Source organism: Camelina sativa, chromosome 2, assembly GCF_000633955.1.
Source record: "Camelina sativa cultivar DH55 chromosome 2, Cs, whole genome shotgun sequence".
Lineage (NCBI taxonomy): Eukaryota > Viridiplantae > Streptophyta > Magnoliopsida > Brassicales > Brassicaceae > Camelina > Camelina sativa.
The window spans coordinates 11,067,128-11,078,457 of NC_025686.1; the positions used below are offsets into that span (position 1 = coordinate 11,067,128).

An 11,330-nucleotide genomic window follows, 5' to 3' on the forward strand; every position below is an offset into this window, starting at 1 on the left:
AAAAAAAAAAAAAAAAAAAAAAAAAAAAAAAAAAAAAAAAAAAAAAAAAAAAAAAAAAAAACCTGTAGGTTAAAAGTTTTGGCTTTAGCAAAGAAGAGCTCGTTGGAGGAGGAGGACGAGTCGACGGCGAAGGAAGAAGAAGGAGATGAAATTTTCAGATTGATCCTAAATCATGAGATTTGTCTTCCTTTCCGTGTTGAACATCGTGCCGGTTATAGAATCCTCAAACAAACTATATCCCGTTTTTAGTTAATCAAACAGTGTGACGTTTCGGATTTTCCCAAACAAACTACCTTCCGTTTTTACGTTCGCTATGTTTTCGCAAAGTCTCCGAGTACTACTAACGAAGAAAGACAAGACAGGCATGTCTTCAAACCCGTGTTATCACTTTCTAGAAGCTTTCTTGGTTCCTGAGGAACTTATAATGTTTTGTTATATTTTGGTACTGTAATTGGCTATGGACTTGAAGATTATAGCAGCAGGATTGCGTCATTGTGGGAAAATACAAGCTTTAAAGCGTGGGGAATCGATTCAGGCTCATATAATCAAACAAGGGATCTCTCAAAATGTGTTCCTTGCTAATAACGTGATCTCAATGTACGTGGATTTCAGGTATTTGGGTGATGCACATAAAGTGTTCGATGAAATGACTGAGAGAAACATTGTCACCTGGACGACGTTGGTTTCTGGGTATACTTGTGATGGAAACCCCAGTAAGGCTATTGAACTGTACAGAAACGTGTTGGAATCCCAAGAAGAAGAAGGGCCTAACGAGTTTATGTATTCCGCTGTTTTGAAAGCGTGTGGGTTAGTGGGTGATCTTCAGTTAGGTCGTTTGATCCATGAAAGAATTGGTAAAGAGAATTTAACTGGTGATGTTGTTTTGATGAACGCTGTTGTAGATATGTATGTTAAGAATGGGAGGCTTAGTGAAGCAAATAGCAGTTTTAGGGAGATTTCACGGCCTAATCCAACTTCGTGGAACACTCTTATTTCTGGTTATTGTAAAGCAGGTTTGATTGACGAAGCGGTTAGTTTGTTTCACCGAATTCCCCAGCCAAATGTTGTGTCTTGGAACTGTATGATCTCTGGATTTGTCGATAAGGGCAGTCCTCGTGCCTTGGAGTTTCTAGTTAGGATGCAGAGAGAAGGACTTACGTTAGATGGTTTTGCTTTACCGTGTGCGCTTAAAGCTTGCAGTTTTGGAGGCTTATTAACAATGGGTAAACAGTTGCAATGCTGTGTTGTAAAGTCAGGTCTGGAGTCTAGCCCGTTCGCACGCTCTGCTCTTATTGATATGTACGCCAACTGTGGCTCTCTAATTGATGCAGCTGATGTTTTTCATCAGGAAAGACATCATGCCCTTTGTAATAGTCTTGCTGTTTCGAATTCTATGCTCTCAGGGTTTTTGATCAATGAGGAGAATGAAGCAGCATTAGCTCTACTTTTGCACATGTATCAGTCAGGTTTGTCTTTTGATTCCTACACTCTAAGTGGTGCCTTAAAGATATGCATCAACTTAGTCAACTTGAGACTTGGACTTCAGGTACATAGTTTAGTTGTAACCAGTGGTTATGAGTTGGATTGCATCGTAGGAAGCTTTCTTGTTGATTTACATGCAAACGTTGGGGATATACAAGATGCGCATAAACTGTTTCATAGACTTCCAAATAAAGATATCATCGCTTTCTCTGGCCTGATACGAGGCTGTGTGAAAGAAGGTTTCAATTCTGTAGCATTTTATCTGTTCAGGGAATTAATCAAGCTGGGACTTGATGCCGACCAGTTCATCGTCTCAAGTATTCTCAAAGTTTGTTCGAGTTTAGCGACTCTTGGATGGGGCAAACAAATTCACGGGCTGTGTATAAAGAAAGGTTATGATTCAGAACATGTCACAGCGACAGCGCTAGTAGATATGTATGTAAAATGTGGTGAGACAGACAATGGTGTAGTGTTATTTGATGGTATGTTGGAACGAGATGTTGTCTCTTGGACAGGGATAATTGTTGGATTTGGACAAAACGGACGAGTAAAAGAAGCGATTCAGTATTTCCACAAGATGATCAGTTCTGGAGTTGTACCAAATGAGGTAACTTTTCTGGGGCTTCTTTCTGCTTGTCGACATTCTGGACTACTTGAAGAAGCAAGATTCACCCTAGAATTGATGAAATCTGAATATGGTCTTCAACCGTATCAAGAGCATTATTATTGTGTAGTTGATCTTCTTGGTCAAGCTGGGCGATTCCAAGAGGCAGAAGAATTGATAAACCAAATGTCGTTGGAGCCAGATAAAACAATATGGATGTCTCTGCTCACTGCCTGCGGAACTCACAAGAATGCCAGACTAGTTACCGTAATTGCTGAGAAATTGCTCAAGGCGTTTCCGGAAGATCCATCAGTTTATACATGTCTTTCAAATGTTTATGCTACGTTGGGAATGTGGGATCAGTTAAGTGAAGTGAGAGAAGCTGCTAAGAAGTTGGGGCCTAAAGAATCTGGAATGAGCTGGATCTAGATTGCCTGAAGCAAAATGTAAATTGTAGGATCATCTACGCACTCAAATGAAAAGCTTCTTTGACCTCATGTCTCCCTGGCTTGCTAGAAGTTGAAGATTCTTGAAGGCATGTTTTCCCCTTGTTTTTTTTTTTTTTTTTTTCTTTTTTTTAATTTGGCTAGGGAAAACTTTAATGCTAGTTAAACAAATTATTGTAATTATATTACAAACCCTCTCATCTAATAATGGCCACAACAATGAAGAAGATCTTCCTCTTCGTGCTGCTGGTGATAACAACCTTCACGGTTCTCTTTGGTTCTTGCTCGGCTACTGTCTACACCGTTGGGGACTCTGATGGATGGATTGCCAAAGAAGACGTTTATTACGATTGGGCCAAGGGTTTTGTGCGAAAAAACCTTCCAAGTAATTTTTTTTTGCAAGAGTACCCTCCAAATCAAATAAATGCAATATAGCCATTCCTTATAGTGATGACGTGGCAGTTTAAAAATCTTTTGTTTTGTAAACTAAAAAATGGCAAAGTGTTAAAAAAAATCTCTCTCCTTCTTTGTTCTTCTTTTTTCTTTCTTCTTTCTTCGTTCTTCATGGGGTCTTGATGTCACATTCATGGAGAAAGAGAATTGAGATTATGGATCATTTATACAAATCGGTTGATCTTTCCATTCAAAAACAAAACAAAAATGTCTAAGATGAGATTCATTGTTTTCAGCTCAAAGACGAGAATTTGAATCAAATGTCGCTATCTTCTTCTCCGATTAATTTGAATCAATCAAACAATTCATCATCTTCTTCTTCCAGTGGTAATCGAATAAGCCCCATCGTTCTGTTCATCATCGTTTTCTTTATCTGCAATGTTGTACATTTGGTATTTTACTTAATAAGAAAAAAAAATCGAGCCTTTCGTCATCACCGAACGAATCTGATCGAAACCCAGAAAATCCCAACTCCGATACTTACCAAAGACAGCTTCAGCAGCTCTTTCATCTCCACGATTCATGTCTAGATCAAGCTTAATTTCGACAATTAAAAAGATAAAGAGAAATGTCTTGCCCAATTTAATCGATGCTCTTCCCGTGTTTCTTTACAAGGAGATCAAAGATACAAAAGAATCGTTCGATTTTGCTGTGTGTCTCTGTGCATTCTCGGAGGATGATAAGCTAAGATTGCTTCCCAATTGTAGCCACGCTTACATGGCTTCTCTCATACAAATCCAAGCTTAGATATTTTTTATTAGAAATCCAGACATTTATTACATGTAAATACCAATTTTATATTCATGATCCCAAAATTCACTTTAGTATATATCGACACAGATTTGTATAAATGATCCATAGTCTCAATTTTCTTTTCTCCATGAATGTGACACCGAGACCAGATGAATAAGGAAGAAGGGAAAGAGATTTTTTTTCTATTATTTTTTATTAAAAATAAATAAATCTTAACGCTTTGCCATTTTTTAGTTCACAAAACAATCATACTTTCAAACTGCCACGTCATTATTATAGGGAATGCCTATATTGCGGATGACTTTTGAGATTATAGTATTAACTTGCATTTATTTGAGGGTGAATTTGCTGTATAACCAAATAAAAAAAACTATAGAAGGATAAAGCATATTATTTGAAACAATTAAGAAAATAACATAGAGGACAATTAAAATTACTATTTTAGTGTTGGTTTGGTGGAAATGATGATATGGGGTGGTGGCCGGAGGTTGGCCGGAGGGTCGTCGGCGGGTGGCCGGATGGTGGCCGCAGGGTCGCCGGAGGTAGGCCGGAGGGTGGCCAGAGGATAGCTGGAGGTTGGCTGGAGGGTGGCCGGAGGTTGGCTGGAGGGTAGCCAGAGGGTAACCGGAGGTTGGCCAGCTGTTGGCCGGAGGGTGGCCGGAGGATGGGTGGTCGCCGGAGGTTGGCCGGCAGTTGGATGGTGGCCGGAAGTCGGAGGTTGGCCGGAGGTGATGGAAGGGGTGGTGGTGGCCGGAAGTCGGAGGTTGGCCGGAGGTGATGGAAGGGGTGGTGGTGGTTTGAAAAATAAAAAAAAAATAAAAAAAAGGGCAAAACCTGTCATTAATACATAAATACACAGAATATAATTGATTTATGGTTAGTATGATTAGTTTGTAAATTATAGTTTTTTTTTGGGTTATACAACCCAATTCCCCTTTATTTGATTTGGAGGGTACTCTTACCAAAAAAAAATTACTTGGAGGGTTTTTTTGCACAAAACCCTTGGACCAAGTATAAAGGTTTCCATGTAGGAGACTCATTGGTCTTCAGTTACGATCCCAACGTCAATGATGTGACCCAAGTGTAGGAAGCTTTAGAATTTGAATTCTGCGATTCTTCATCTCCTCAGGCCGTCTACAGAACCCGACATGATGTGGTAACCTTCACAGAGCCAGGATATCACAACTTCATCAGCTCAAACCTTGCTCAATGCGCATCCGGACATAAGCTCGACGTCCTTGTCGTCTATGACCCGTCACGTCCCATTCCACCACCACCACCAAGCAAGATCCTTCCTTGGGGCAAATTATACAAGGTCGAATGGAGCGTTTCTCAAGAGAGTGACTACTATCACACGTGGGGTGAGAAGACGCAGTTTAATGTTGGAGTAGTCTTCTTTTCGAATACGGAAACGAAGTCACCGACGTCTTAGAGATCACCGGAGATCTTGAATTCATATCATGTGACCCGACTTCTGCCATAGCTGTGCACAAGACGGGCGATGATATCGTCAGGCTCACCAAACCAGGAGTCCACTACTTCATTAGCTCAAAGACAGGTCAATGTCAGGCAGGGCTTAAGCTTCGAGTCGTGGTCGGACCACCACCACTTACCAAAGCCGTAACTTCCCCCAGTGGCAGTGTTGTTCCGAAGACGAAGATGGAGTTGTCACTTATGGACCGCTTCGACAGATGGTTACGCACCTTCAGACCTGAACCCCGTCACTAATAAGCATCCGATTTCTGTTCAGTTTGAGATTAGCTAATCAGTTCTCTTGTTAACCTTCTTTAGTATTTTTGTTTCCAATTCATGTTTATCTTTCTTTTAGTTCTTTTTTCCTTCGTTGTAGAGTCGGTTCGATTCAAACAGTACTATTAAATAATAAATTTCAGATTTCTTAAACAAGGACTGGGCCACAGATTTTTTATTTTTTTCCACTACATGAATGGAGCCAAGTTATTGTGTTTGCCTTAAGATTCAAGTTATATGTACTCACAGCACAGCTTTGAAACCAAAGTTGTAATGTTGCATCCAGGCGCAGCTTTGCAAAAGAAAATATTAGGAAGACGTAAATAAATCGTTAGCTTCACCTTAATCTATACTAGATGCGGACCCGCACGTACGGGGTTATGTTTGTAAATAATTCAATATAATTATTTAAATTGGTTTGGTTTTAGTAAATTTGTGAATATCTGAAATAATTATGATTTCACTACAAAATTTTAATCCAAGTATATACGGATCAAACTTGAACCAAATTAGTAACCGTTAGATTTTTATTAAACCCGTATACTATTAAATCAGATAAAAATCATCACAAAAAATTAAACTTATTTAAATTGAATGGGATGACCTAATATATCAAGCTGCGCAAACACACCTCGTTAGGTTTTGAGAATTGAATATAGTTAAAACAACACATTTCCAATATGAGAGATTCTTGATATAGGACATATTTTATATAAGACAAACTTTTATTCCCGATAGGAAACAGGATGGGATGGAAGCAAAAATTACCGAAGTCCCGCGTTTTGTAAAAACACAAAGATAAATTATAGTATATTTATATATTAATAAAATATTACAAAATTAATTGAATTATTTATTCTTGTTATTTTATGTATGGTTCAGTGGAACACACTTTAATTTTAGTGCCTTTAGTTGTTATTTTGAACATTGTTAGGCACTTAGGCTATATAATTTGAAAAAAAAAATCATGTTACGTATATGATTGTAAGCATTAATTTATTTTAAGTCTGTTAATTTATAGTTATTAATCTATACACAAGTTATTATAAATTTTCAAATTATAAATTACGGGGTGAAGATTATTATGAAGAAACCAAATGACTTAAAAAAAAAAAGGAAAAATGACAATGTTGAGTAGTAAAAAAGACAAAAAAACATAATAACGTTATTTAAAAAATAAAAACAAAAAATAAAACAGAGACATTGTTTTTTTTTATTAAAAAATCAGAGACATTTATCTTTTCCTTCGTCTCTTTTCCTTTTCCTTCTTCTGTATTTCTTCTGAATCTCGTCGATTTGATTCACGGCATGCATGTCTCTTCCCGATTCTCTCCCTTCGTCTTCTTTTTATTCTCCTGTGACCCGCAAAGACACCAAGTTTCACGCTTACCATGGAATCTTTCCGAGTACGATTACCGCCATGGGAGCGTGTTTGCATCTAAGAACGTGAGGGATATAGTTCGACTTCCGGAGACACTTAGTCTTGCGTTGTCGTCGTCGCTACCTTCTATTACTTTGGTGAGATCGAATTTTTGAATCGATGCTTTGTCTCCGTTGTGTGAATGTTTTGATTAGGATATAAGAGATATATAATTCTAATTTTATCACTTTGTATAGTTTTTAGCCAGATCCGATTTGAAGAAGGTGCAACAAAGTATAAATGATTTGATCGCTTTGGTTGATGAAGTCTGTCATGCTGATTTCTTGGGGTGAGGTAATTTTGATTTTGCAGCTGAATTTCCAAAAGTTTGTTTCAAACTTGCCTCAAGTATAGAGAGGAAATGAAGTTGTTTTTCACCGTTACCTCTTTGTTCATCTAACCCGTGGTCTTTGTTAATTTCCAGATTCTCAGAATCTCAGACCAGTTGATTTATTAACTCTAAACATGCAAGAAATGGTAATCTCCTTCGCTCTAAGGCATCTCTTTTTTTTGGGGTTAAAAAAATGCATCTATTATAATCAATCCAATATGATGTTCTTGTTGCCAAACAACCAACACTAATTATAAACATCTGATCAACTTGACTCTATTGGTTCTCCTCTCAATGAACTTGAAACAATATTTGGTGCTTTATCTGGTATAGGGAAAGAGTATGAATCTATTTGTACTGTGATAAAATTAGCCCTTATAGAAATGGTTGTACAATTAGTCGTTATAGTGCAAACAAATGAAAAAAAAGGTCTCGCCTTTAAAAACTCATTACTTGCAGGAGAAGAGATCAGAGTTATTGGATCAGTCTTATATGNCTGTACCATGCGGAATATAATTATTGATATTGGTAGAACTCCATGTGAATTTCGGGTTTGAGAGTTGTGATGAGATGGTGTAGGCCTCTTTGTATTAGATGTTTGAGGAGCACCGTTTAATACTTGGACCAGTAAAATATTTTTCTTCCTTACCCTGTTTCATATATTGACAATAGTGACATAATTAGTTTAATATATTGATAAACAATGCTTGAGAATAAAGAGAAATAAACCTACTTACTTTGAAATCGAGTTTTTTTTGTGTGTTTGGAAGTATTGTGTTTGTTCTTGAGTAGAGGTCTGTATTTATAGAACTAATGCAGGTAGTTTGGTGAAATGGTATAGTTCTAGAATATGCTTATTCGATAATGACGATGAGATACGTTAGTATAATTTTTTTACATAATATCTAACTTTTAAATCCGTGTTAGTTGCTAAAATTTAGAGGATATGAATATTTTAGTTGATACAATTTTAAAATGTTACTATAATTTAGCTACAATATATTTAAAACTTGCCTAAATCTGTAGTGAATAAGATTCGAAATTTATCGGTCACCTTAAATTTGCAGAATTATTTATGTGTATTTGGAAATCTAAAATATTTTTGAATACATGTTAGGTCATATACCCATTGTTCCAGCTTTTGATTAATTTTTCTTCTTTCTAAAATTGAATGATGAAATAAGTTCTCTGTTACTCGCTCCACCTTTTATGGTATATATAGGATTTGATTATGAGATTCTTTCATAATCTAACGTAGTTTATGTTGATACTTTTTTTAAATAGGTACACAAATCCGATTTTTTTTAAGATTCGGGTTTTTAGTATTCTTGATTTGGGATTTTAATTTAATAACTGATATTTAAACGATTTTAATTGTGATTAGTTTCTAAAAACCGTATTGTATGGCAGGGAAGATTTTTCGGGGTTGAAATGTAGAATTTATTATGTTACTCAAATTATTCATTTCCAAAAATATTTTTTTGAATTTGATTTTGATTACAGATATCGGCGGGCGCCTATGTTTGGAAATGGAAGTTACAATTCAGGATCCGAATTAGGGAAAACCGGGTCATTTAAGGATCTGCGTGTTTCTATTTAATTAGATTACCTCTTTGCCCTCAAATATTTTTTTCTTTGTTCTTTCTTTTTTTATTTCGTAAGGACATTGTATGGAATATTGGTTTTATTGTTTTTTTTTTATCCCTAAGTGTACTCCCCAATTAATAGTATAGATTATTATTTTGACAGCAACTTTAGCCACTAAGACTTGAAGTTGAGAACTATTTACAATCATATGCCATTGGTATTTATTATTTTCACATATTTAGAAACAAAAAATCCAGTCAATCATCCCAAGAATCTCTACCATATCTATGCAATAATCGATTTCAAGATATAAAGTTATGGAAAGCCTATAAATCAGCTATATTCAATTTTGTATGTCCTTAATTACTCACCACATTTAATTTTAAAATATAAACAAATTCGAATACAGAAACAAATTAATGACTAGGAAAAATATCAAATCACATAAACTTGGCATATTCCCTAAAAATAAATATTATGCAATATTTAATCCCTAATTACGTGGTAATCAATTAAATATGTTGTGTGTTAAGTGGTGAAAAAATAAACCTAATTAATTGCCTATAAATAATTGGTCCTTAATCCCAAGTTAGCACCACCAACAACATCAATCATCAGTCTCTTCCTTCCAATACCAACGTGAGTACGAAACAAATTTGGTGATCCTCAGTCTGCTTCATTGTTTTCCGATAAGAGTTTTTTTTTGTGAAAAAGAGATTTCAGAGAAGTGTCGTAGAGAACCTCTGAATCTGAACAGATTCAAACCGTTTTATATGATAAGATCGATTGTCAATTTGAGATGATGCAAAAGTATTCATACTGCTAAATATTTCACTCTTTTTTTTCTTTATAAGTATATTTTTTTGTTAGAGCAATATATATTTCGCTTCCAAATGTCATTATCCATTTTTTTCCAGTAAATCTCATATTTCAACATGGATAAAATCTTCATATTACTATTTTTTTTAAAACACCAATATAGGGCATGCATAATTAAACTGATTTAATAAGAATTGGTATTATGCAATCTTAATAATTATTAATAAACTCCAACAAAATCTGTAAATTCCAAAAAATGTGAATTCCAAAAAAGAAATGTTTTACACCGGGGGTTAAAATATAATAATAATATTTACGGATTATAAATATAAAAACTTTATAAGACTTATAAATATTTAAACTTTATATGAATTATAAATATATCATATATCTTACAAATCATGTGGTGAACCTAAAAGAAATAGATGTGTCATTTATAGAGTTAGTTAATCTGAGAATTATAAATGTTTTGGACTGACAAAAAAAAATGTTTTTCTTGACTAAAAAAGAGATATCAAATACAAATATATCCTGTTACACAATATAAATATTGAGTAAATCAAATTTAGTCCTATATGAGTAATATCAAAAATGTTACTAACTTTGTGATACTAAAATTAAATTTGTGTAAATACAGATTTTAGCAATTTAACATATGCACAATACTAAAAAAGCAACAACATTTTATGGAAATTTTTATGTATCCACGGGTCCAAACCTTGACTAAAAATAATCATAAGTATGTGATGGGAATTAGGGTTAATATTAGTATACTTATATATTTTTGCGGGTTTGTTAAAAAATACAAGCAAAATACACTTATATATTTTTTATTTTTACAACAACTAATTTTGATTGATTAAATTCCAAAATAAAAGAACTGAAATTAATTAAATTCCAAATGAAAATAATATTTGTAGATAGATAAAGCAAATAAATTACAAACATAAACTTTTAAAAATATATATTTGATCCAACATAATATTTTGGTGTAAGTTATATTAAATATTTTTAAAAAATAATATAATCCCGCGGTGTACGGCGGATTAAAATCTAGTTGCTAATAAATAATTGAGGTTACCTAAATTATATTAATAGTGTATAATTACTAAATATATAATATACTAATTTGATAGAACAACTTCTAATAAACGACACTTTTTCAGCGATATTTAGGAGGTTTGAATCTGAGTTTAAGTGTAAAATAAGTAAGTTATGGTTATAACTTGTAAGCATAATAATGGCACATATATCTAAACAAAGTTATTTTCTATAAAACTCCGATGCCACTACTCTTGTTATCTCACAAAACTAATATTCTCTGTCTTCTCTGTTTTGAAGGAAACAACCTTTTTCACGTCCACTAGAAATGGTGATTAACATGTTCCACGTATGGGCTTTGAACGTGACCGCCTTGGATATATGCATCCTGGAATATGGTGACAATCACCATATATTGTTCGTGCTCCGATCCGATTAGTTGTTCTACTAACTGATGAGTGTGTTCTGAAACCTTCATTCAGGTGTAGTAAAGTCCCCAGAAAAGTAACTGTATTCCTTTTGGTTATTCAATATATAGCCATATATGATTTTGCAGCACATTCTTCCACTTACAAGGACTGGACAAATTTTGGGTATGAGGCGAACTATTTCATGATATACAAAGAACAAAAAAAAAAAAAAAAA

General features: G+C 34.5%; 3 protein-coding genes and 1 pseudogene across 3 annotated transcripts in view; 2 read left to right on the plus strand and 2 right to left on the minus strand.

Annotated features, from left to right (window-relative positions):
* The window catches only part of LOC104722127, a 2,088-nt gene extending 1,946 nt beyond the window's left edge, over positions 1-142 (minus strand). Inside the window, exon 1 of the mRNA XM_010440241.2 lies at positions 63-142. The gene's annotated coding sequence lies outside the window, so the exon portion shown is untranslated. The remainder of the gene's footprint in view (positions 1-62) is intronic.
* LOC104722118 (pentatricopeptide repeat-containing protein At4g08210-like) lies at positions 259-2,861 on the plus strand. The gene has a single exon (XM_010440230.2). It carries the CDS (start codon positions 458-460, stop codon positions 2,513-2,515), a length of 2,058 nt encoding a protein of 685 aa, XP_010438532.1. The 5' UTR covers positions 259-457; the 3' UTR covers positions 2,516-2,861.
* Positions 2,740-5,466, plus strand: LOC104750639 (annotated as a pseudogene).
* LOC104722097 (oxysterol-binding protein-related protein 1C) overlaps positions 11,179-11,330 on the minus strand; it is a 4,726-nt gene continuing 4,574 nt past the window's right edge. The window contains exon 11 of the mRNA XM_010440211.1: positions 11,179-11,290. The gene's annotated coding sequence lies outside the window, so the exon portion shown is untranslated. The remainder of the gene's footprint in view (positions 11,291-11,330) is intronic.

Coding starts and splice junctions, on each gene's coding strand:
- LOC104722118 (XM_010440230.2), top strand. CDS start 458: ATGGACTTGAAGATTATAGCAGCAGGATTGCGTCATTGTGGGAAAATA.